The sequence below is a fragment of the Lynx canadensis genome, chromosome A2, assembly GCF_007474595.2.
Source record: "Lynx canadensis isolate LIC74 chromosome A2, mLynCan4.pri.v2, whole genome shotgun sequence".
NCBI lineage: Eukaryota > Metazoa > Chordata > Mammalia > Carnivora > Felidae > Lynx > Lynx canadensis.
The window spans coordinates 53,963,554-53,990,221 of NC_044304.2; the positions used below are offsets into that span (position 1 = coordinate 53,963,554).

Consider the following 26,668-nt stretch of genomic DNA (forward strand, 5'->3'; position numbering starts at 1 on the left):
GCTCAACCGACTGAGCCACCCAGGTGCCCCTATTTATTTATTTTTTAAGTTTATTTATTTTGAGAGAGACAGAGACAGTGGGAACAGGGAGGAGAGAGGGGGAGAGAGAGGGAGACACAGAACCCAAAGCAGGCTTCAGGCTCTGAGCTATCAGCACAGAGCCTGATGCGGGGCCCAAACCCACAAACCGTGAGGTCATGACCTGAGCTGAAGTGGGACACTTAACTGACTGAGCCACCCAGGTGCCCCCAGATTTTAAGTAATCTCTACACCCAACATGGGGCTCAAACTCACAACCCCATGATCAAGAATCACATGCTCTACTGAGCCAGCCAGGCACCTACAGAAAAGGCTCTACAGAACCTTTTCATCTTTTTTCATCTGCCTCCAGCACAGAGCTTTGCACTTAGTAAATGCTACTTTGAGGTTTGTTAAATAAAGATGTAATGGGACACTATAAAATGGACGTTTGCCTTGGGGGGTGGCAGGGATGTGGCCAGTTTTCCCATTCTCTGGTCAAAATTCAACTCTCTCTCTAAAAACTAAAACTGGCTCACTAATGTGGAAACAACCCACTAGCCCTGCAGCATATTCCACCCTACAACAAAGGTAGTTTCCCTAACAATTTATTTTTCATTTATTCAATCAATTTTATTTTCAAATTATACCTTAAAATGGCAATTGGTAATTGAGACTTAGTAACTTGAGATTTTTTTGTTGTTGTTGCTTGGTGAGTTCTTTCTAAGGTAAACGTTTCAGTATTTGTGCTACAACATTATGATGCCTGTATTAAGAACAGCACAAAACTTAAAAACTTTAACAATGGGGTCAAGGTGCATGAGCCAGAAGCTGATACTCTGAAACAAAATGGCAGGCAGATAATCACAGGTTATCAATTGGATGCTGGGGTCCAATCTCTAATTACTAAAAGCCAGCACAGAGTCATCAAGAACACGTGACGACAAAAGTAACTTACTGTTACCTTTTTTTAGTAAAAAGACTAATTGCCTATTATTAGCTGCCTATTATACTCTGTAATATCTTTTCTTACATTTTTGGCTGCAAACTGTTTGATTGCTTCCTACATAACAACTGTGTAATTCCATTTTTATTGAAAGAGAACTGAAAGTCTAATCTTTCCTTAAGCAAGATTGATAGAAATCTGCTTTGTATAATTGAGAGTTGACAAAAGATTTTTTTTCAACTTCAAATCATGTTTTATTATTGGAAAAGTCATTTACATTTTTAGGTTTCTTGTCACATAATTTATTTTTTAAAAAATCTCAAAACATGTTCTAGTACATTCAGTAACAAAGATCTACCAGTGTTACACATATTAAGAAAACCTGTATCATGTTTCTAGTTGGACTAAAATCTATATGCCTGTGCTTAATGGAGCTCTTAACTTACTTAAGTACAAAGTAAGGTATAAAAACTGAGTTTGAAAACTTCAAACAATTTTAAGACAGACTTAATTTTTCATGATTTTCCCAAAGCCAGTCATGATATTTATTTAACTTATGGTCTTCAGGGTGCACCTGGAAGAAATACAACACATTAGGAGACAGAAGTTAGTCAGAAATACATTTTTAAAATGGGCCTTTCAAAGGTAGGGGAACAATACCTTATTGTAATATTCCTGCAAATTAAAACCTTTAACCTAATTAGATTCATGAGTGCTTAAAACTCTATCTTACATTAAGGCAATCCTTCACAAAGTACTTTCCAATTTAGTACTGATCTTTAACATGACCTAGCACGTGGGTTGGGGACAACATGAGTCAAGTATTAATAGGCCATTTTTCAGGAGAAGGTTATAGACCCTGAGAGTTATCACAATAAATGGTGGAGCAGGGATGGGCTTAGCCACATCTACTGGCTGAATGCTTCAGGGTGAGTCACAGACTAAGAGGGCAGTGTACCACGCCACCTGGCAGTACCCACCAGCTGCCAGGACACCCGCTGGATGTCTGTGGACAGGGGACACTCATTTGAATGGGTAGCTGAAGTAGGGCCCAGTTACTGTTAAAGCAGTCTGGGACCACTAGGAGAAACCCCCACAAGCATATATTCCAAGTCCAAACCTGCCTGCTTTCCTTCAGTGGTGTCATTTTTTTTTTTTTAATTTTTTTTTTTCAACGCTTTTTATTTATTTATGGGACAGAGAGAGACAGAGCATGAACGGGGGAGGGGCAGAGAGAGAGGGAGACACAGAATCGGAAACAGGCTCCAGGCTCCGAGCCATCAGCCCAGAACCTGACGCGGGGCTCGAACTCACGGACCGCGAGATCGTGACCTGGCTGAAGTCGGACGCTTAACCGACTGCGCCACCCAGGCGCCCCCAGTGGTGTCATTTTTGAAGGCTAATATGACTGACAGGAGAAGAACCACATCAGGCTTAGAGACCACACATGAATGGGAATGACATTACAGGGCCAGAAGTGATAAACTGCTGGAGGTCAGTCAGAGGCCACACCAAGGAGTCTTTATGGAGGTGGGAGTGTCTACAGATCCTCTCCCTTCTGCCAACAGCCCCATGCCACCACTGCCCCTCAAGCCTGGGACAAAACTAGTTGTGATGGTGGCAGCACATGTGCCCAAGAAACAGTTTTGGCTATTGGATGGGTGTATTTTGTCTCAGAGACAAAATGTGCTGGAGATGTTATGGCTGGGGGTGGGCCTCACCTGCTTCCACTCATTGACACAAAAAATTCGGTAAGAATCATTGCCATATTTGCCAATCCCATGAAGCTCAATCGGGTACCTCCACTGCTTTGTCAGATATTCATCTGCAAAGATAAAACCTCACTTATCAGGTCAGCTTCTAGAAAAGATACTTTCCCCAAATATGTAGTGATGCAGAGCTGGATGGTGAGAAGGGCAGGAAGGGACAGCAAAGAGTCTTTCCTAACAACCCCAGTTCTGATGGCTCTTTCTTCTGAATTCCCACAACACCCCTGTCTAAACCTCTCACCTGCCACTTAGTAACCATTGTGATTTTGTGCTGTGCTAACTAGACAGAGGTAAAGTCCCTGAGGTCAACGGGGCCTTCTGCTTTGCTGACTTCTTCATCCTTCCTAGATGGCCTGCCCCAGTGCTGAGCAAAGATTTACTGCTTGGGTCAGTGGGAGACTGCAGTTTGGGGCAAGTGGATTGTTTTTACATGCTTTTAGCCCTTGAGCTGAATGACCTCTATTAATATAGCATCCTAGAACATTAAAGTTTAAGGTTTGACTCTCTTAAATAGGCATAGTTTATGTTCTTTCCTTTGGGTATATGGGAAAGTACCTGAGAACTTGATAATGGTTTTTGCTCGAAGATCATAGAGACCAAGAGGTTTAAGAAGTTCTGACACATCTCTCCAGTCTGCGGTTCTTGCTACCTCAGCTGAAGGGTACTTCTCTAGAAACTCCCAGAGCACAGGGATTGCCATTTTACCTGGGAAGTAAAAGTAACTGTGATTACAAGCCTCCTGATGGGTTGTTTTTAAGTTCGGGTATTTCCTCTCTAGAAATCTCATACAGAGGGTTTTTTGTTTTTCGTTTTTTGTTTTTTTGTTTTCCTTTTTAAATCCCTGATGAGAAGCCATTACTTGAACTGGTAACCACCTTCAGAGTCAATAACCAACACTCCTGACGATTTGGCTAAGAGTTAAAAAAAATTTTTTTTTTTTTTTTAACATTTATTTATTTTGAGACAGAGAGAGACAGAGCATGTACGGGGGAGGGTCAGAGAGAGGGAGACACAGAATCTGAAGCAGGCTCCAGGCTCTGAGCTGTCAGCACAGAGCTGGATGCAGGGCTCGAACTCACAAACCACGAGATCATGACCTGAGCCGAAGTCGACCGCTCAACCGACTGAGCCACCCAGGCGCCCTGATTTGGCTAAGAGTTTAAATCATGCTGATACCTGGCCTTGCATGATATTAATTTTCTTTTTTTTTTTTTAATTTTTTTTGAATGCTTATTTATTTTTGAGAGAGAGAGAGACAGAGACAGAGCATGAGTGGGGGAGGGGCAGAGAGAAAGAAAGACACAGAATCCGAAGCAGGCTCCAGACTCTGAGCTGTCAGCACAGTGCCTGACGCGGGGCTTGAACTCACGAACCGTGAGATCATGACCTGAGCCGAAGTCGGACACTCAACCGACTGAGCCACCCAGGCGCCCCGCATGGTATTAGTTTTCAAATAATCCAGTCATCAGATAACTAGTATAAAAGCATACAGAACACAAAGTGCCAATGACATTAAAGAAAGCATTCAATGAAAAAGAAATGCTTTTACACATGACAGAGGGTGGAAGAATGTTAAGTAACTGATTTTCACTATGACCAAAACTAGTTTGGAAGTAGAAAATAAATGACAATCTATCTGTTCCTTAGTGCGAAAAAGGCTTTGGCTGTCATCTAGTCTAACTTCCTCATAGCTGAAGAGCTGCAAGGCTGTAAGAAGTCCTTGCCTGAGGTCACACAGACTCAAAGTTAAACTTGAACCCAGGGCTCCTAATCAATCCAGTGTTCTTTCTCCTCATCGCACTGTCTCTAAGATAAAGATTAAAATAATCCACAAACCTGAGGTCCGATTGAGAAATATAGTAGCGATGAGGAGCTTCCACGGATCATGGAAAAGTGTTTCTTGGACGAGGTTAAAAGGTGACCGAGGAGGTGTCCACTTCTTAAAGGCTTTGCGTCGTGGGGGGCTAAGGGCTAAACAAACACACTGCATCAGAGCTGAACATCTGAAACAGACTTAAAATAGGATTTTCTGATTGGGAAAGGGATACCTTCTTTGTTATATTTGCTGGAAAAATATAGGCTTGTTTTCCTTTTTTCTATTTGTGTCCGTGGAATGGTATCTTCTGAAAAGGAAGGGTTAACATTGTTTATAGAAGCTATGGCTTAGGCTAAAGAAATACTCAGGGGTACAAATAACAATAACACACTACTATTATAAAGCATTTAGTACGTGCCAGGTACTGCTCTAAGCAAAGCACTTTACAAAAATTAACCAATTTAATACTATGGACCTACAAGCTAGGTACTATTTACTTTTACCTTACAGATAAGGAAACGGAGGTACAGAGAAACTAAGTAAACTGCTCAGGGTCACACAGCTAGTGACAGAGTTGAAATTCAAATCCAGGCAGTCTGGCTCCTGAGTCCATAACTTTGACCACTGTATTACACTAGTATTCTAAGACATGCTCAGAGTTCTTAGTACTGAAAAATTAGAATATGGAATATTTTAAATTAGGACATACTTGTACAATGTGGTCATTAAACCATTTTGAGACGATATCATGAATAGCTTCCCCCATGTTCTTAACTTTTAAATAAAAACGCAATATTCTACATATGATCCCAATTTAATAAAAAAAGAAAAAAAAAGATTAGAGTGTAAAAAACCAAACCAGTATAATGGTTATTGCTAATTGTTCTTTTCTCCTTTAATTTTCTATATTTTCCAAAATTTCTGCGGTGAACACTTTACGCTTAAAGAAAGGACCCAGACAAAACAGAACCTGCCGAAAAACCTGATTTGGACCTTGGAATACTGACCACTGTCTACTGGGAAGCTCGGTTAATTTAAGAAAGACCATTTGACCAGCATTATTGGGCTTCCCAAGTTTTTAAAATCATCACATTTAATACTCTCCATAAGGTTACCCTCTAAATTTGAATGTCTGTTAATAATATCTTGCCATTTGTATAGCGTGAGCCATCTTTTTCACTTCTCCTTTTACTTTGTAATATTCTTGATGTGAAACACAGGACTGGTGAGGATTATTACCTCCATTTTATAGATAAACAAACTAAGGCTTAGAAATTAAACAACCATCCTGGGGTGTCTGGCTGGCTCAGTCAGGAAGAGCATGAGACTCTTGATCTCAGGGTCATGAGTTTTTGAGCTTCACGTTGGGCACAGAAATTACTTTTTTAAATGTTTATTATTTTGTTTAAAATTTTTTTTTTAACGTTTATTTATTTTTGAGACAGAGAGAGACAGAGTATGAACAGGGGAGGGGCAGAGAGAGAGGGAGACACAGAATCTGAAACAGGCTCCAGGCTCTGAGCTGTCAGCACAGAGCCCGACGTGGGGCTCGAACTCACGGACCGTGAGATCATGACCTGAGCCGAAGTCAGACGCTCAACCGACCAAACCACCCAGGCGCCCCTAAATGTTTATTTTTGAGAGAGAGAGAGAGAGAGAGAGAGAGAGAGAGAGAGAGAGAGGCAGACAGTGCACAAGGAGGGGAGGGGCCAAAAGAGAGGGAGACACAGAATCAAGAGCAGGCTCTAGGCTGATAGCACAGAGCCCACACAGGGCTCCAAGCAATGAACCATGAGATCATGACCTGAGTGGAAGTTGGACACTTAACTGACTGAGCCACCCAGGCACCTAGGGCATAGAGATTACTTAATAAAAAAGTTAAAAAATAAAATAAAATAAAACAGCCATCCCAAAATGAGAGTGGGATCGACTATAGATTGGGATAGGTATCCAGCTCTCCAGATAATTAGCTGTTTTTTGCTATTTTGAATAGGCAAAGCCTAATATAAAGTCAAAAAAGAGAACAAAGGAAACTGCTATTAGTTCCATTTCTTCTGTGGGCTCTTACAAATAATTATTAACTAGCCTCTTTTATTATTAGGAGACTGAAGCTCGGTTTACCTGGCAATTTCCAACTAAGCCAATGGGAAAGTCTTTACTATTCCATTGGACACCTCTTAAACTAAGGCTACTTCACCTGGTGTTGAGAACTAGACTTCTTTACAAATAGGATACTTCCATTTGGTCACAAAAGGATGTTTTTCATATTTTATTTACCCATTATACTAGCAATAAAGCTACATAAACCTTAAGATTCTAAGAAGCTTGAAGTCTTTAAAGGACAGGCTTGTCCTACGTATATATGAAGCACAAGGTGTGTATATATAGAAGCACTTCCTAGGTATATATGGTTCAGCTTCTATTAAGAATAAAGGAATTCCAGGCACAGCAAAGACATAAAACCATGAGTAGGGCTGAGAACAGGAATCAAGTCTAACCCCGTTCCACCATTTGTCCAGGCTGTCTCCCCATAGGACTTTAAGTAAAATTCTTCTTCTTTAAAGGAGTTATTCATTATGCCATAATGGCATAATGAATATATAATACAGGGCTACTCAAAAGATCTTCTTTTTATTTCTTATTCACTGAGGTATTATAAAGGCAAAACTACTAAGCTCTGAACTCTGTATTAAGAGCATATTACAAATAATAGATGAACTATATGATTACAGTTTTGAATTATTTAGAGCTCTAAAGCATTTTAGAGAAGCATTACATTATAATAGAAGATAAAAATGACTATGATATGTACAAAATGAAATTGGAAGTCACACATCAGTGATAAGTAACAGAAGGGGTGCAAAAGAGTAGACACTGACTATTCACAACCAGTTTATGCACATCAAGATTCTTCCCCAAACCTTTTCTCAAGTGTCGCTTTTTTATTTTCCCTAAAGTTGTAATATTACTGGCTGGAAAGAAGATGGGAAGAAGGGAATGCACTGTCGGGGAGAGTCCCTGCTGTTGAACCAGGGAGAGATGGTAGCAGCTGTTAATGGCACAATTCTCCTTTGCTGGGGGTATCAAGGCAGTAGCCAGCCAGTTCCCTCTATGCCATGGGTTTGAAGATTGGTTAACAGAGGTACTAGGAACAACTGGTAGGACATATCTGATATTTGGGCCTATTTCTTCATTCTATTCCCACATCCTAACTGGGTACCGGCATGAAATATACTGTCTGGGAGTATAAATTCATCACATGTTTACCAGCTGCTTCAGCGCTCTGAATACCTTGACATATTTTCACAGAAATAGAGTCTTTCTCCGTTTGTGAGCAGTTGTCATCCATTTCAGAGCCACATTTTAAAATGTCAGTATGCAAATGTTCCTTCCTTTCCCCAGCTTCTACTTTTGTTCTTATTTCCTCAGATTCTAAAAAGGTTTCCTCACACTTCTTGCTGTGTTCTGCTTCTTCGGTTGAACATAATTTGTTTATGATGCCAGAAGTTATTTGTTCAAAACAAAAGTTTGATCCTGAACTCAGTGATTTTTCTTTTACAATTCTCTTTTCTTCATTGGTTACACTGAGGGTCTTGTTGCTTGCTCCAGCATCAGAAATGGAGAAAGTTTTATCAAGCTGACTTCTTTGCTCAACACGTTCACTTTCAGCATCTGCCTTATTATATTCAGATTCTCTTTTCCTATTACTTTGAGTAGACTCGGGAAGACCCTTCTGGCACCCTGTTTTAGTTTTCTTAATTTGAATTCCTTTTAAAATAGTCACCTTTCGTTTGGACTTTCTAACCTTTCTGGAGTCAACATCATTAACACCCTCATCTTCTTTAAAGTTAGATGGTCCTCTGCTATTTTGCGATTCCGAAGTACCACTTGGCAGGGGAAAGACACCTTTTCTCCACCAGCTTCGTGTCCTGAGGTTCCAGTTTGAATTGCTCCTTTCATTTTGCATTTGGGATGTCAGAGGCGCTATGTCGTTATCTTTATGTCTGGCCTTGATGCCCCTTTTAGAAGGTACAGTAAAATCAAAATCTTCTGGTGTAAGAGAAGTCTCTCCATTTTTGTGAAGATATTTAGCAAGTGAACTTTTGGATCTGAACTTCAGTCCTTGTGGGCTAGAAAATGATATTAAAGAAAACATTGGTAGTAAATAAAAGTGAGTTTTACAAAGAATTGGACCACATTTCAGATTTTTAGTTAATAATTTCCAAATGTTGCTATGGGTATTTGTCATTGAAAATTTAAAAAGCACGGGGTGCCCAGGTGGCTCAGTTTGCTAAGCATCCAACTTTTGATTTCAGCTCAGGTCATGATCAAGCCCCACGCTGGGCGTGGGGCCTGCTTAAGATTCTCTCTCTCCCTCTTCCCCTCCCCCACTTGCATGTACTCTCTTTCTCTCTCTGCCATGGGTATTTGTCATTTAAAATTTTAAAAAAGTGATAAAGTGGTACTTCTAAATAGTTTTCTCTATGATAGTATAATTTTATAAATATTTACAAACTTACAAATTTAAAGGCACCCATTTGAAGTAGAAGTATGTAGTATGTACTTGTTCCCAAATCACTTGATGTAACTAACCTGTGACACTCAAAGAACAGAATCCATAATGGCTGTTATGATAAAAATAGAAAAAGCCAAGTTCTTGTTATGCTTTCCTGCTACCTATCTAGATAAAATGATTTGGCTGTGCTATCGGTACCACATTGTATGCTCACCTGATAAAATATACATCATATCTTCCTGCTGTTTTCCCTGATAACCTTTGCTTCACAACTCTTTCCCATCCGCATGGGACAGACTTACGGCATTCTGTCATTGTACTACCACCAATCTGACTGGAAGCAATGGATTCTTGCAGCAGGGGATTCCAGTCACTGCTGTTTTTTATCATCATTTGCTTTTCATCTTTTCCCACTCTTTCCAATTCCAGAGTAACATCTTTCTTACTAAACAAACAAACAAAAAACAAAAACAAAGTACAGGTGATTGGCTTACTTAAAATTTATTTTCCTCTGCTTATTCAATTTCAATCCATGACAGAGCAGGAACCATATGGACTATTCAGATTATAGGAGAGATTAAAATCAGTATGGACCAGTCTTATGCTATGTGATTACCTCTCTGTCCTGCAACATGGGTTAAAAATGATTGGAAATCTCTGTATAATCTATAGAGGTATCTAATCCAGATTGTTTTCTACAAATAGGGAAACTAAGCAAGAGTTAGTAACTAGAATTAGAACCAAGTTCTTCTGAAGTATTTTGGGGTTAATAATTTTGGGGGTTTGGGTGGGTCTTAAGAAATTATATAGTTGACATTTTAGGAATAAGGAAACTGAAGCCTGATGAAAACAGCACAAACTTTAAAGTCAGTGGACTGGGTTCAAATCGCAGCTCTTGCGATTTACCAGCTATGCGTCCAAGAGCAAGTTACTTAACCTCTTAAAGTCTCCTTTCTTCACCTGTAAAAAGGAGGTAATACTTCCTTAAAGGTAGTTCTGGGGATTAAATTTTGAAAAAAACAAATCAGTAGATAAATCATCCTAACCCCGTATCTCACATATACAAGTACTGTACTCGAAACAAGACTGTGGCTTCCTCTGGAACTTCCAATAGGACTTCCATTTTGGGGTCAGCAGCGCTGGCTGCTTAACGTGACATCTCCTACAAGGTTTTCCTGGGACCCTGCAACCCAAGCAGATCTCTCCTTGCTCCCCTTGCACAAAACCTCCCTGCTCCTTCCACCTCCCTCGTCATTTCGGGTAACGAAATAGGGAGCACTCTAGGGCTGAACCTCACAAGAGAGTATCTGAGCCACAGCCATTGCTCCGAGTAAACTAACCCTGTGGGTCTCGAGCTCTGTCGATCCTAGGTTAGAAAGGACCACCAGCCTTCTATCCACCCCAGCCCGCTCCCATTTTATAGTTGGTGAAAATGAGTCCCGAAAGGGGACAATGACTTGCCGGAGGTCACTGGGCCGGTCTGGGTCTAAGCGCTCACTGGAAGTGACCGAGCGGGCAGCTCCGTAGTCCCGCAGGCTCGGACTCTCCATCCTAGCCGTGCCCTTCAAGGGGTCTCCGGCGGCAGCAACTGGCCAAGAGGGTACGACAATCAAGGAGCGGAGCAGAATAAGATGCGAAAGCTTCTTCAGCACCAAAGCCGAAGAGAGTGAACGTCCGTCAGATCCCACCGCAGCTCCCTCACCTCCCCCTCAGCCACAGGCGCCATTTCCACGGCTCAGCCAATCAAATCCTTCGTCGAGGAAGACGTACCGCCTTCCGCGCGTTCGGACCAGTAGAGCGAGCGCTAGTCGCGCAGACACCTTCTAGGCCCCGTTCCATCTTCGCTTTTGCTTCTTTCTTAAGCCTTTCCATTTAGACCTGCGCACTTGGAACTCAGCCGCGCGCACGAGGCTCACTGCGCATGTGTGTTGCCAGGGGTAGCGCAGTAACGAAAGCCGTTAGGGGAATAGGGCCTGTTACTGAGGCGGGAGGAGGGGCTTGAGGCGTGAGGGAAACCGCGATGAGGGCCGTGTTGACGTGGAGAGATAAAGCCGAGCATTGGTGAGGAGCGGGGCGGTCCGGGAGGAGCGGGAGGCCGAGCCCTGGCGGGGGTGCGGGAACCGTTGCGGGAACCCCCGTGGTTGCCAAGGGCAACGGGCCTGCGGCCTGGGCTGAAGGCACTGAACCCCGGGTCTGCGCGACTGCAGGGTCGCCCTCCCACCCCTTTGCGGATGGAGAAACTGAGGCCTGGCGCGGGAGCAAGGGGGTGTACCACGCGTGAGGTAGTGGCCTGTCGAGGCCGTTTTACACAGACAGAATCAATGTCTGGCCCTGTCCAAGTACGTTCTGGGTTCAGCTTACACCCACGGCAGTGTTTCTCGAACGTCACGATCTTTGCCACATCCACATGTTACCCATACTCTTGTTTCCTTGGCGTTTTTTGTCTAAATTGTCTCACTTTCACTCAAATATGATTTTACAAGGAAACTATTGCTCCGTATTTGAAAATCAGTACCACTTGCTTTGAGATAACTGTGAAACTTAAAGCAGCGAGAAACAAAACGGTATTATTAAGTTGTAGCTGGATACTGGCAACTAGGAAGCCTTTAAGCCTCTGGTCTATAGTCTGGAGAACTGGAAGGAAATTTATCCAGTGCCATCAGAGAGGTGCTGGAGATGAATAGCGTCAAACCAAGACTTTCTCCTGTGCTTAATTAGAAGGCTTGAAAGAGAATCACAAGAGAATGACTTTCTCGCCTTAGGAGCGGATGTTAATGTCCTATTCCATTTTTATCATCGAAATCCATCATACAATGAAACATTTTGGGAAATGCTGACTTACTGGATCTTTCTCCTCAGTGTGACTTTAAAAATCTTCCTAGATGGTCTTTTCAAGCTTCATTGTGCAGCCTTTGTTTTGGCCACTGGAACAGGGCCCTTGCCATTCCCTCTCTGTCTTTGCTTAGTCTCTTCTGTGTGAAGCTAGCATGCCTTCTTTTCTCATTTCCTCACGCTAAAATTCGAAACATTCTGTAACGCTCCCTTCAGAGATGGTTTCTCCCTCTTCTGTATTCTGCACTAGTATTAGCTAATGCTTACTATGTGCCAGGCACTGGCTGAGAATTATGTCTTTTATCTCAGTCATTTCACAACAGCCCTCTGGGGTAGGTACTGTAATTACCTCTGTTTTACGTGAAACTGAAGCACAGAGAGGGTCATTAATTTGCCAAGGTCACACAGTGAATGAGTGGTGGAGCCAGCTTTTTTCCTCACCCCAGAGCCAGTGCTGTTTGTTAGCTACTACATTAATTTTTCTTCATGTTACAGAGGCTGCAAACTCAAATGCCTGCAGGAGTCAGGCAGGCAGTATCATGGGAGGTGTTTATTTGCATCTTAAACTCACAGAATTGCCTGTCTGTCTTAGGAGTATTCTGCACCCCTTTTCTACACCCCATTTCTCTTGAAACAGATAGACTTCGCAGTATATCTTTCACTTCTTTTAATAGAAAATAGAGCTTAAAAAATTCTTTTTACTTTTTTCTTATAAAGCTGCTGAAAACTAGCAACTGAACATTTGGCTTTGAGGTCAGGGAGTAAGAGGGAATGGCAAGGAGTGTGGCAAACTAGAGATCTCATGCTCTGCCTAAAAGGGGCAGCTGCTGCTCAGCTCCTGCCAATTACTCCCCTGCAGGAATTTGGCCTCGAGTGCTCAGATCTTCCTGTTTCCACCAGAAGCTACGGATTTTTATGTGAAATGCCCTAATTTTTAAGTGTTGGCAACTAATTTTAAAAAACTGAAATAAAACACCATGTGAGCCAAACAAAACAGTTGCTGGCCAAATACAGCCTGATTTGCTCCCAGTTTTCAACCCCAGGCATAGATTTTGTTCATTCCTCTCTTGTGGTACTTAGAATCTGTCTAGTATAAGAGTTATTTGTGAATCCGTTATCCCAGAAGTCTATAAACCCTTCAGAAGCAATGGCTACTTTTTATTCATTTCAAAGGCATATTCCAGAGCTTAGACAAATCAGTGGTTGGTGTGACTATTTGATGGATATATGTATTCATGAATTAATGAATGAGTGAAAGAATGATGAATGAAGGTTGGTTATTTGGGTTTTGGCCCATTACAGCTTTGAAAACAACTGTTTAGAATAGGCAGTGTAGGGGTTCTATAGACCAGCGATCTTGGTGGCAGCAACATATGCCAGCTGGTAGCCCAGAATAAGACAAAGCAAAACAAAAACTATTTAAAAAAATAGGTAGTAGATCTAAGAGATCCCAAATATCTAAGATTAGTCCTCCACAACTGAACCAGCCACTGTCTCCTGGTCTGCTCTTTTGCTTCCAGTCTAACCTTCCCATGGCAGGAGGATTTCTCTTTTTTGAGTCCTGTTGCTGTGATCCATTATTCTACTTTGCATAATCCTAGATTGACTCCCATTTCCCTTCTGAATCACATTGTGCATTTAACTAGGTGGTCCTGTTACCATCCCTCCTCCCCCACTGCTTGCTAACATTTAAATTTATGCTTTCCAGTTCAGCTGCAATCTCCATTTTTCTATCCAAACCTCCTTCCCAGATGCTGTCTTATTCTCTGAACTCCCTCATTTCTTCCTTAAAACCACTGCTCCAGGTTTCCCTCAACCATGGTGACTTTTCTGGCTAGACTGCCTTATTCCAGTAAGGACAGTATCTGCTATTACCCTCCAGTCGCACCAGCTCATATTTAGTGAGTACTTGCTATAGGCCAGACAGTGTTTACATGCATTATTTTATTTAACCTCCACACAACCTATGAGGTTAGAATAATTACCCTATTTACAGGTGAAGAACCTGAGACTTAAAGTAACATAATTTGTCTAAGATTCCAAGCAGGTAAGTTGGGGTGGGTCAGGTTGGGCAGGATTTGGAGAGGCACCTTGACCTTGGGACTTCCTTTACAGTGGGGTGGGCACAAAGTTGGCAGAGGACAATTTGCAGGACTTGCTCTCTGTCTCTCTGCAATGTAATTTGATAGTGTATCTTTCTCATAAAAGGTGGCAGATGGGTAGAGAGAGCCATCCTGTAGTGTAATAAACTCTGCATACTGGTGACTTCTCCAACCCTGGGAGTGTTCAGAGGCTGGATGGCCATCCATAGGGAATTCTTGCCTTGGTGGGGGAGTTGGACTACATGACAAGTTCTAGGGTCTTTCCCAATTCTGAATTTCTGTGCTCTTGTCAACCCTGAAAATAAAACAGCCAGTTATTTTGCCAGCAAAGTGGGTTTATTCAGGAGTAGGAGAGCAGTTGCAAGCAGGACAGCAATTGGGACAAGCAAGCTATGGTGAACCATAGGTAAGTCCAGAAAACAGAGGAGCACTCTTTTATAGAGGAAAAAGGGGAATTGGGAGGGGCTGTTATAAACAATAAGTACATTAAACTGGGAGCTCAAAGTGTAGTGGCTTATTAGTGGCTGAGTTGTGACAGTCTCTCATTGGCTGGGCTGTTGCTGGGCAAGGAGAAAAATCTTCCTTCATCTAGGGTGGTGGTGAGGCATAAGCTTCTTCCTGTTGAGTCTTCAAAGGGCTGCAATAAACGTACACCATGAGAGCTCCCCCTTCTGGCCTCCTAGCTCCATTTTAAACGAAGTTTCCTTTATTTGGTTTCATAGTCTCATGATGTAATTAAAGTCTGAAGGGTTCAAGATAAAACATTGTCAGGTTGTTGGTTATATTCGTTTTGTGTCTAGGACCATGCCATGCACCAAAGGCCCATAAATGTCTAAAACGGGGTCCTTGCCCTTAAACTGCAGGGGACTATAATTGACTGTAATTAAGGGGATATAGTATTTGAAACAGTGTAAAATATAGACGATTATGTAATTCAGAGCTATGATAAATTATACAGATCCTAAGTACCTTAAGAGTTTAGACTGGGGTAAATTGAACATTATGTTGTACTTTAGGAAGGCAAAATTCAAGACGTTTATTTATTTTTTACTTATTTATTTTTAAATGTTTGATTTAAAAAAATTAAAAAAATTTTTTTAAATCTTTATTTATTTTTGAGACAGAGAGAGAGAGACAGAGTGCGACTGGGGGAGGAACAGAGAAAGAGGGAGACACAGAATCCAAAACAGGCATCAGGCTCTGAGCTGTCAGCACAGAGCCTGATGTGGGGCTCGAATTCATGAACTGTGAGATCATGACCTGAGCCGAGGTCAGATGCTTAACCAACCGAGCCACCCAGGCGTGCCCCCCCCCCATTTTTTTAATGTTTAATTTTGAGAGAGAGAGAAAGTGTGAGCAGGGGAGGGGCAGAGAGAGGTGGAGACACAGAATCAGAAGCAGGCTCCAGGCTCCAAGCTGTCAGCACAGAGCCAGATGTGGGGCTTGAACTTCTGGACCAGGAGATCATGATCTGAGCTAAAGTTGGACACTTAACTGACTGAGCCACCCAGGCGCCCCAAATTTCAAGACATTTAGAGAAAATGAATTTTCATATCTGAGAGGAAGACAGTTTAAGACTTGGCCCAAATCAGACACTCAAATGATTTTCTGAGAATTCAACCCCAAATGATCCTTATGAAGAAGATCCCCACAGGAACCACTTTAATGAGCTTAGATTATCTACATTGCAGAAAGGGAGCCACAGGACCACGGATGACTATAGAAGAGTGGTGCAGATCCTTTCCAAAATCCGGTACCTCATCACAGCAACCCACAGGTGTCAGGTGCTTGCACAAGGGTGGCCTGTGCACTCAGAGGTGGGATGGCAGCTCTCTTGCCTTGTGTTGTAGGTGAGGACTAAAGCTTGGACAGGGCATCAGTTCTAGCCCCAACTCCCTTCTGATTTTCACTTTACCACCCTGTTTCTCCTCAGTGTGATACATGCCAAGCACATTTCCCCATAGGTTCAGAGAAAGAAAGCCCAGAAACAGTAAGGCCCAGATCTGTAACCAACTAATAGGAGGAAGCTGAAGAACTCAGTGTCTGTGTTTGCTTCTATCAAGAGGGATGCCTAACTGGAAAGGGTGTAATATTCATCAGCCAGCTGTTGAATATATGTGAAGAATTACTATTATTTTAAAAATTATTTTTATTAAAGGAGGCTGTTGTCCACAGAGCCTATATAAAAATTTTTTTGGATTCTACATGTAATGCCTTTTTTTCCCCCCATTGATAAAGCATGGAAACTGTTGCTATTATATTATCAACTGTGACATATGCTAATAATAATGAAAATAAGGGCCACAGATCATAGTGGTTAGATCTTGGGCTTTGGAGACAGACTGCCTGGGTTTGAATTCTGGTTCCACCTCCACTCAGTAGCAGTTTATTTCCTGGCAAGTTATTTAGCTTCTCCATCTTAATTTGTCTCTTTTGTGAAATAGGTATAGGGTTGTGAGGGGTAAGTGAGCTGATACATGTAAAACATTTAAACTGTATTTGCACACATAGTAAATAAATGTACTTAATAAATGTTATCCACTGTTATTGTTAAAGTATTAAAGATAACAGAGATTTGTCATATTTGACAATAGTTCAAGTAGAAGGTAGAGAGTAGAAGGTAGTATAGCACAGACTCTACAGTCAGACCCAAGTTGAAATTCTGGCCCTGCCACTTGCTGGTAGTGTAATGTTGGGTGGGATAATTGATTTCTCTGAGCTATGGTGTCCTCAACTACAAAACCGAGTAATAATTCATACTTCATAGAATTGTGAGGATGAAATGAAATAATGTATTGGAAGAGCTCAGCACAGAGTATCTCTGCAAAATACTCCAAGTACTCTTACCCGGGGTCTGTATTTCTAAATTTTTTTTTTTTTCAACATTTATTTATTTTTGGGACAGAGAGAGACAGAGCATGAACGGGGGAGGGGCAGAGAGAGAGGGAGACACAGAATCGGAAACAGGCTCCAGGCTCTGAGCCATCAGCCCAGAGCCCGACGCGGGGCTCGAACTCACGGACCGCGAGATCGTGACCCGGCTGAAGTCGGATGCTTAACCGACTGCGCCACCCAGGCGCCCCCCGGGCTCTGTATTTCTAGATGACTTCAGGTATCAGGTGAATTTATCCCATGCTAAACCTTTGCAATAGGCTGACTTGGCAGTGCTATCTAGCACATTTTTACTAGAGTCACCTGAGCTAATGAAATCCCCTGCCGAGAGCATTCAAGAATCATTGCAATATGGCTCCAGCCTGTTGTTTTTCTAGCCTGATCTCTCCCTACTGCCTTACATATAGCCAAAGTTTCAGTCAAATTTGATTATTTAGATTATATGCTATTCCCCACCTTCATGTCTTTGCTTGTTCTGTTTTCTCTGCCTGAAATGCTTCACCCTCCAAATCTCCTCCTGCATGTCTCAAAAGCCCTATTTTTCTCACATAGTTTTTTCTTCATGAAGCTTTTTCTCATCCTTTCTCCAAATCTTTTCTGCATCTTCCTCATTTGAATCCTGTAATATATGTTTTAATGTATCTCCTAAAACCTTTACACAGTATTATTCTGTAGTCATCTAATCTAAGAGGTCACTGATTGTAAAATACCATTATTTTAAGTACCACTAAGAAACCAAAAAATGCTTCCAGTTAAGCTGACACATCATCAATTATAAGATACATAACCTCAGAGATTTTATTTTTTATTTTTTTAAGTTTATTTTTATTTATTTTGAGAGAGATAGAGAGCAAGCAGGGGAGGGATAGAGAGAGAGGGAGACAGAATCCCAAGCAGCCTTCGTTAAGTCAGTGCACAGCCTGATGCGGGGCTTGAACTCATGAACCTTGAGCTGAAATCAAGAGTCGGATGCTTAACCAACCGAGCCACCCAGGCACACCCTCCACCCCCAACCTCAGAGATTTTAAAATGTGAAAAAAATGTATGCTGCAGAGTTGATGACATATGGTAGGTCTTTGTGAATGTGTCTGAGTCATATCTTCCCAGTGGATGGGGATTTCTTTGAGGGCAGGGAGCGAGTGTGATTTACTCATTTTGTATCAGTTACTATTGCCTAGCACCTAAAAGGCATTCATTAAATATCCAGTTGGTTGGAAATAATAATGATACTTTTATTTTATTTATTTTATTTTTTTAATGTTTTTATTTATTTTTGAGACAGAGAGAGACAGAGCGTGAGTGGGGGAGGGGCAGAGAGAGAGGGAAACACAGAATCCGAAGCAGGCTCCAGGCTCTGAGCTGTCAGCACAGAGCCCCACGCGGGACCTGAACTCACAGACTGTGAGATCATGACCTTAGCGGAAGTTGGACGCTCAACTGACTGAACCACCCAGGCGCCCCAATAATGATATTTTAATAAATGACCAGTTTTTCAGAGACATGCAGATTTAGTAACCCTCACGCATTCTCTCAGTTTGTGTAGTCTTTATAGGAGAGTTAGTGCCTTCAACTGTTGACCCTTTGAATCATCTCTGGCGTCTGGACAAGTGGAAACTGGGACATGAAGCTAACTGCCAAGTAAATCGTGATTGAATGGACTGCCAAGGTGCGGTGGCTGAACGGAATTTGCAACCAAATGCAATTCTTAGCCATTATTTTTCTCTCTCATACACAAGCAGTATTTCATAATGGAAATAAAGTTTGCTTTCCTGGCCATTAGCAGACCTCATCCTTTTGGTTCCTAATTGTCCTTTTGTCTTGTCTTGTCTCCTGTTTAGTATATATGACCTCGCATTTAAGCCTGATGGAACGCAACTGATTTTGGCTGCAGGAAACAGATTACTGGTAGGATTTTGTCTGAGTTTCCTTTTTAAGTGCTTTTTTCCCTCTCCCTCTTGTAAGTGCTCTGAAATTTGACCCTTTATTTTTTAAGATAAAAAAGGCAAGGGCGGAAAAACCAGTCATTACTTTTTAATAGGGAAGGAAATGGGCTATTTAAAACAGGTAAGTAAACTGTCTGTCAGATAGGAACCTGTGAACAATACCTCCTTTGGAGTCATTAATCTTTCCCTTTTTACTTTGAGACACCCATGAAAGAGTTGAAAACAATTAATCAAAATGCCTTTGAAACTGGGCTAGTGTCAGTTCACATTTTGTCCCCCTGAAAAATTTAAGCAACAAGACTGAAGGGGTTCCCTCCCTGAGAAGCCAGATAGCTTGACCCCAACTTTTAGGCATTGGCCTACCTAAACAATTCCATATGGATGCTGTCCTTTTTTCATATTTTCAAAGAATATAGCTAGTCTGGAACTTATCCCAGTATATAAAAGTAATTTTCAGAGGACTCTTTATGTTTGACCTAAAAACCTTTGTATGATCTCTCCTTCCTCCTGCGTAAGTCCACTTCCCCTTGCTCTGTTGTCTCTAGATATGCAGACTGACTGATCTCCATTCTCTTTATGGTAACTACATAATCTTAAAGCCTTGGTTACATTGTTCTGCAGACTTCTCGCCAGGGTAAACAATCCAAATTCTTTTACTTTTTTTTCATAGGTTATCTTCTCTAACACTGTTTTTGGAGGGTTTTGCCTTGATTACGCAGATAGTGTGTTTTTTAAATATCCACACATTTATAGATGTTACAGTGCTACAAAATATCCTAAATCCATGTTACACCTGGGTTTTATAATATTTCCTCTGATTTGTAAACCTGGAGTTCAGGTCTATGACTTTCAAACTCTTGATAGCAAATATGAAACATTTCTCTATTATGTTGATACTGGGGTCAGGCTAGAACTAAAATTTAATCATGTTGTAGCTGACTCTTTGTGTGTGTTGGCTTTATTTGGGAGGGTTTAGCTTGATTGGTCATATATCCAAATTCACATAAGATGAATGAACTTTGTAGTGAAGTTCCACAGAATGAAGTTCTATTTCTCAAGGATTAATGATATGTTCCTGGCCATGTAATTTATAGAGTTGGGACCTCTACTTTTTGGGTTTCTCCACTTAGAGTCACATTCTTTCTGGGTTTTTTTGGTGTAGTTTTTACTTGATGCAAATTTAGAATATTGACAAATGTTTTGTCGTTTAAACAACAACAACAACAAAAAGCAGCAACCTGCAGGAATTCTGACTAATAGATGTCATGTGGATAATGTGTAATTTTGTGTCTTTTTTGCCAGGTTTATGACACCTCTGATGGCACCTTACTTCAGCCCCTAAAGGGACACAAAGATACTGTGTACTGTGTGGCGTATGCAAAGGATGGTAAGAGGCTGCTCTGGTTTTATACCCTCTGTAATGGTCTCATAGCTGCTCATTTTTCTCCTTAGTCACTCCTTAATTAGTGTTAGTAAGCTGACATACAACTCACAATCACAGAAGATAGTTAAGTTTCTTACTTTATTTCAATCATTCAAGTCAATAAGGGCCATCTATGTGCCAGGTATTATTCTGGGTGCTTGAGATAATGAAGTAAATTAAACAGTATGCTGGAAGTAGGGCAGAATAAGGGGAAATGAGAATGCTGGATGGGGCAGGGGATGGGTATGGGAAAGGAAAGGGTGGTGACAGTGGGCTTATTGAGATAGGACAGATGAGCAAAGTCTTGAAGGTGGAGAGGCAGTGAGATTCTGATAGTGGGCATCCAGAAGAAGAGAACTCCCCGCAAAGGGAAAAACCATAGCAAAGGCTCTCAGGTGGGAGTGTGCCTTCCAGGGGCTTTCGTGGAGTGAGTCAGGGGGAACAGTAGGGGATAAGGATAGAGAGGTAATAGGTATGGATGGGGTGGCCAGATCATGTTGGCTGTTATAAGGAGTTGGACTTAGATTCTCAGTGAAAATGGGGAACCACTAAAGACTTCTGAGCAGAGGAGAGATCTGATTTGATTTATATTTTTAAAAGGATCCCTTTAGCTGATGTTTTAGAAACAGTCTGCAGGGGGTGAGGGTTGGAGCAGGGAGACGAGTGAAGAAAGCATCATCCAGGCAACTTTTGTAACACTAGTGATGGTGGCTCAGATCTGTGGGAGCAAAGGAAGTAGTAAAGAGTGGTCAGATTCTGGATATGGTTTGAAGGTGGAGCAAACAGGATTGCCTGAAAGACGGTGTGTGTGGTGTGAAGAAAGTAGTCAGGTGTGACTCTAAGGTTTTGACCTGAGCTACTGAAAAGGTTGGAGTTGCTTTCCACTGAGATGGGAAAGGTTTCAGGTAGAAAAACTTACAGTGGAAGATCAGGAGTTCAGTTTAGGACATGTTGAATTCGAGAAACATTGATGCTGGAGGGGAGAGGGGAAGGACTTGCCAGGAAAGAGTTGTTGAGTTGGCAAGAGGAGATGGGATCTATGACCTAGATGGGACATGGTGGAAGGGTAGAAGGTACCACCACGATGTTGGCAAGTGGGGGCATGTGGTATTAGGAATCTAATGGAAATTCTTTTCCATTCTTTTCAGTGAAGTAGAAAGCAATGTCACCTGAGAGTGAGGATGGGGAGGGAGGTATCAGAGTTGAGGAGAAAGGAAAAACTGGCAAATTGCCATTTAGGAGAATGGCTGAGTAAATGTACTGTGAAATCCCAAGCAATACGAAGGGCCCACTTGAAGCTGGTTATGAATTGAAAATGAGATTCATTGGTGTGATTATGTCTTTCTCTCCACTACTTGAGCTGCATAGATGCAGGGACAGGAGTGGTGGAGACTTGGATTTAACCAGGTTGGTAGGTTTGCAGGCACCTCTGAAGATGAAATAAGAGGGCAAGGGAGTGGAGGATGTATGTGAAGCAGTGATCATATACAGTGACTTTGAACTGTCGGCCATTGTAATGAGGGATTAGAGGACCACAGGGGGGTGGGCAGTGGAGAGGTTCTGGTGGACTTGAAGAGGGTTATTGGATGTGGTAAAGGTGACAAAGAGGAGAGGTGGCAGTTAGAGAATGGGTGCATTCTCTATGTGGGATTAGTGGAAAGAACATGGACTTTGGAATGAGATGGTTCTATGTTCCAATCCCAAAGGTTCTGGGAGTTTGAAGTAGTTATTGAGTCTTCTTAAGTCTCAATTTCCTCATGTGTCAAATGGATATAGGATGAGAGGTAACATTCTGTGACCACTGCTGAGAAGGCACAAAATTGGAATGTTATAATGCTTGAACAAACTTTGAAGATCAGTCAGGTTCCAGGTTTTTAACTTCTTTTGGATGATGAACCTCTTTGAGAATCCAATGAAAGCTATAGACCTCTTCGTAGAAAAGTGCACATTCTTCATATATACACACGATTTTGTGGGTATAGTTTTAGTGTCATCTAGCCCATTGTCTTCATTTTAGCCCATCATAAAGACATGGAAAAGTCAAGTAACCTGCTAAGGTCATGTAGCAAGTCAGTGGCAAAAACATTATTTCTTGCCTCATAGTCAAGTGTGCTGTGCCACAGTAGCCATGGTTTTTTTGGTTGTTTTGTTTTGTTTTGTTTTTATGTGTGTGTTTGAGTTCAAATTCAGAGTAATGCCATGAGAAGGCCTTGGGGTCCTCTGGAGTTTATAAGCCTGGGGACTCTTTGGCTTACTATGCCACTAGGGCCCTTGAGGGTGTCAGAGTGTGGCCTGCCATTAGTGGCATTTGTCAGCATTTGCAGAGTCCTGTCACGCATACCATCAGATTTGATCTTCCCAACAACCCTCTGGAGCACTCAGGGAAGTTCTCAGCTCCTCTCACGGAGGAGAAAACAGGTTTGGAGCAATTACGGTGGCAGCCGGTCATAGTGGCAGCCGGTGACGGTGGTACATATATGCCTGCCCCAGATCCTCCCGACTGCAGAGCCCTCATGCCTTCTAGTATTTCATGCTGCCTCTTCATGACACATAATGATTGAGAAGTCTTTTAATTCCTCTCAATCGGCCTTTTTTCCTTGGATCTAGAAAGGGAAATGCTCTCAATTATGGTATTGCTCTTTAAGTTTGCTTAAATTTAGCAAATACTTAATGAACAGTGTCTCCCTTAAGTTTAGCAAATACTTAATGAACAGCCATGATATAAAGGTATGTAAGAACTAGTTATTTTGGTTCAAGAAAAACATGACAATATGAAGAAATAATTGTAATAGTAGCTAATATTTTTTTTAGCATTGATTATATTCTGGGTACTGTCTGAAATACTTTAATCTCATTTAATCATCACAACAACTGTGAGGTGAATACTATTGTTGCAGCCGTTTTTCAGATGAGGAAATGAAAGCATGGAGATGTTCAGGAACTTATTTCAGGTCCTACAGCTGGTACCATCACTGGGAATTCCAACTCAGACTCTGAGCCCATAGCCCATACTCTTCTACACCATGTCTTACTGTCTGCCAGTGTTGGGGGAGTAGTGACAGGAATAATAACAAATAAAATCAGCTTCTGAAAAATACATACATACATACATACATACATACATACAGCTTCTGTGTATTTAATAGATACAGCAGTATCATATGGCTCACCCAAATATCTACTGTTCCAGCCATTGTGAAAGGTGTTTTACAGATATTTATCATCTTAGTTGTCCCCCCGCACAAAGTCTCTGAGGAAGGTGTTACTACCCCTTTTTGTTTCAGATGTAGAAGCTCAGAAAACAATGACTTGCTCAGAAAACAGGTCAACTTCTATTTGCCTTAAGAACAAAGTCTAAAAATCCTTAACAAAGGTTACAAAATCTGGCCCATGGTTAATTCTTTTTTTTTTTTTTTTTTTTATAATTTATTGTCAAATTGGCTAACATACAGTGTGTAAAGTGTGCTTTTGGTTTTTGGGGTAGATTGCCATGGTTCATCACTTACATACAACACCCAGTGCTCATCCCAACAAGTGCCCCCGTCAATGCCCATCACCCATTTTCCCCTCTTCCTCACTCCCCCCATCAACCCTCAGATTGTTCTCTGTATTTAAGAGTCTTTCATGGTTTGCCTCCCTCATTCTCTGTTTATAACTATTTTCCCCCTCCCTTCCCCCATGGTCTTCTGTTAAGTTTCTCAAGATCCACATATGAGTGAAAACATATGATATCTTTCTCTGCCTGACTTATTTCACTCAGAATTATCATGGTTAATTCTTCCTTATCTCTCTCCAGAGTAGGTGAAGACTCCTTATTGTTTGCTGCCTTGATACTCTGCTCCACCTCTTAAGTACTACTTGCAAATTTGCAACAATGTAATTAATAAGTAATTACTTATTATATGTTGCCTCTCTAGTCCATTCTTTCATGGTTTTCAAAGAATTTTAAAAACTTTAATACAGTTCAAATCAGTGTGCCAGGTTCATTTCAGGTCCTTCTGTGCCAGACCTGGGGGCAGGGACTGTTTCAGTTTCTCTTCTTTCTCTCTGCCTGTGATGACGAAAGTGTAAAGGTATCTACTGCATTGAACATCAAACTTCATGTTATCCTTATCTTTATTTAATTTCATTTATTCTATTTTTAAAAAATGTTTTTTTTGTTTTTGATAGAGAAGGGGCAGAGGATCCAAAGTGGGCTCTGTGCACACAGCAACAAGCCCGATGTGGGGTTCAAACTCAAAGAACTGTGAGATCATGATCTGAGCTGAAGTTGGGTGCTCAACCAACTTAGCCACCCAGGCGCCCCATGCTTATTTTTCTTGATCTTGATGGATTTGGCATCCTTTCATCTGGCTGTGAGCAGAAAATCCTTGATTTCTTCAATTTGGCAAGGCGTGGCTATGAGGGGCACAGGGGAGCGTGCAGCTGGCACCACCCGAGAGACCTAGTCCATTCTTTCATAAAGCCCAAGTAGTGTGGACATGAAAATCTCATTTGTTGCTCTTGCTTAAAGCCTTTCTTTGAGTTAAAGAACAAGATTTTGACTATGGCCTTGAGGCTGCTAGAGATCTATCCTCTACCCACCTCCCCCTTGGCTCTTGGTATTCCATGCTGCTGCCTCTCAGCCACTCAGACATACCAGGCTTTTCTTACCTCAAGGCCTTTGTATATCTTTTCTATCCATGTGGATGGGTCTTTTGCCTCTACCTGGCTAAGCTTTGCTCATCCTTTAGGTCTCAACTGAAGGTTCTCCTCCTGAGAAGCTTTTCCCTCATCTAAATTACGTCCCCCAGTTATTCTCTTTCCTAGGACTCACTTCATTTCTTAGCACATTATGTTCATGTTAGATTAAATTCATTCAATGCCTACTTTTCCCACTACACTAAACTCTGTGAAAGTAGGGATTACATGTGCTTTAATTACTACTTAATCCTTAGCATAGAACATGATACTTAACATGTGGTAGGCCCTCAATACATCTTTGTTTACTCAGTGCCAGAAAAAGTAAAATATGAACCCAAACTTCCTGAACTGCCACCCAGTACTGATAAGAAAAAAAGTAGAGGGGCGCCTGGGTGACTGTCGGTTGAGCATCTGACTCTTGATTTTGGCTGAGGTCATGATCCCAGGGTCGTGGGCTTGAGCCCCATGTTGGGCTCCATGCTAAGTGTGGAGCCTCCTTAAGATTCTCTCTCTCTTTCTCTCTCTCCCTCTGCTCCTCTCCCCCCCCCCACTCTCTCTAAAAAAAAACAAAAACAAGTAGAGAAGCAGCTGACACTTGCTAGTTAACCTTAAAGAACTAGTTTTCTAAGAAACTCCTTTCTAGGAAATACTCTTTGAGAAATGCTGGTTTAAAACAAATATGAGTTTTCTTTTTAAAACACTTTTAGGCAAGCGCTTTGCTTCTGGATCGGCTGATAAAAGTGTTATTATCTGGACCTCAAAATTGGAAGGCATTCTGAAATACACGTAAGTAACCATTTAGGTGTGCAGTATTATTGGTTTGGCTCTGATTGAGCTACTGTAGCAAAAGCCCCTTAGAAATAATATAAGGAAGAACTTTTTTTCTCTGCAATTGAATTTGAGGTTAAGTTATAGATAGGAGTATATGGTGGGTATAAGAAAGTTGGGTAATGAACAAATGAATGAACATTTGAGCACAACTAGCCTGGCCAGCACTGAGCTAGGTGTTTTCATATAGCTCAATTTAGTCACTCTGACACCACAGATTCCACCTGAGTCCGATTTGTCCCCTTCTAATGCCCCCATTTCAGGGAATGGCGTCACATCCACCCAGTTTCAACGGCCAGAAACTTGGGGTCAGTGTGCACCAGGCTTCCTCTCTGCAGAGACTTTGCTCATGTTCTTCCCGTTCTTCCCATTCCTCCTCCGCCAGGTTAACCCTACTTGCTCTGCAGATCTTAGGCTCATATGTTGCTTCTATGTGAAGCCATTCCTGCCCCTCTAGACTCAGTCAGGTCTCCTTCCTGGTATTTCTCACAGTTGTAGTTTTACATTTATTCTGGTGATTGAAGGCAAACACTGCATCTATTTTTGCTTACCCATGTGTTCTTGGTGCTTAGTGCAATGTCTGGCCCATAATCAGTACTTAACAAATCATTTTTTTCTTTTTAATTGTGATGAAATACACATAACATAAATTAATCATCTTAACCGTTTTTTTATGTGTACAGTTCAGTTGTATTAAGTACATTCATGTTGTTATATAAAACCTCCATAGCTCTTTTCATCTTGCAAAACTAAAACTCCGTACCCATTAAACAACTGCTATTCCCTGGGCCCTCAGCCCTTGGCAATCAGTATTTTACTTTCTGTCTCTATGAATTTGACTTCTTTAGGCACCTTATGTAAGCAGAATCATATAGTATTTGTCATTTTGTGACTGACTTA

General features: G+C 41.6%; 2 protein-coding genes and 1 pseudogene across 9 annotated transcripts in view; 1 reads left to right on the plus strand and 2 right to left on the minus strand.

Moving 5' to 3' along the window:
- Nucleotides 1-1,199: 1,199 nt before the first annotated feature.
- On the minus strand, nt 1,200-10,926 carry MBD4 (methyl-CpG binding domain 4, DNA glycosylase). 4 transcript variants are annotated; one of them, XM_030307456.1, is made up of 8 exons: nt 10,527-10,913; nt 9,280-9,510; nt 7,817-8,679; nt 4,782-4,856; nt 4,570-4,704; nt 3,289-3,438; nt 2,686-2,789; nt 1,201-1,538 (listed from the first exon to the last, which is right to left on the minus strand). In XM_030307456.1, the coding sequence occupies exons 1-8, from the start codon at nt 10,613-10,615 to the stop codon at nt 1,461-1,463; spliced, it is 1,725 nt and encodes a 574-aa protein (XP_030163316.1). In that variant the 5' UTR covers nt 10,616-10,913; the 3' UTR covers nt 1,201-1,460. The 4 variants fall into 4 exon arrangements, with proteins under 4 accessions (XP_030163319.1, XP_030163316.1, XP_030163317.1 ...); XM_030307457.1 differs by having other exon boundaries at nt 7,841-8,679; nt 10,527-10,911; XM_030307459.1 differs by lacking the exon at nt 3,289-3,438 and having other exon boundaries at nt 1,200-1,538; nt 10,527-10,926.
- Nucleotides 10,927-10,989: 63 nt separating this feature from the next.
- Nucleotides 10,990-26,668, plus strand: part of IFT122 (intraflagellar transport 122) — a 73,516-nt gene continuing 57,837 nt past the window's right edge. For 3 of the 5 annotated variants that reach the window (XM_030307451.1, XM_030307452.1, XM_030307454.1), the window contains exons 1-4: nt 10,991-11,126; nt 18,730-18,796; nt 20,137-20,221; nt 25,648-25,726. In XM_030307451.1, coding sequence (XP_030163311.1) covers nt 11,086-11,126; nt 18,730-18,796; nt 20,137-20,221; nt 25,648-25,726 — 272 coding nt within the window. In that variant the 5' untranslated portion in view covers nt 10,991-11,085. Of the gene's footprint in view, nt 11,127-18,729; nt 18,797-20,136; nt 20,222-25,647; nt 25,727-26,668 lie in introns of all 5 variants that reach the window. The other 2 variants (XM_030307455.1, XM_030307453.1) reach the window with 1 other exon arrangement.
- Nucleotides 24,241-24,894, minus strand: LOC115527260 (annotated as a pseudogene).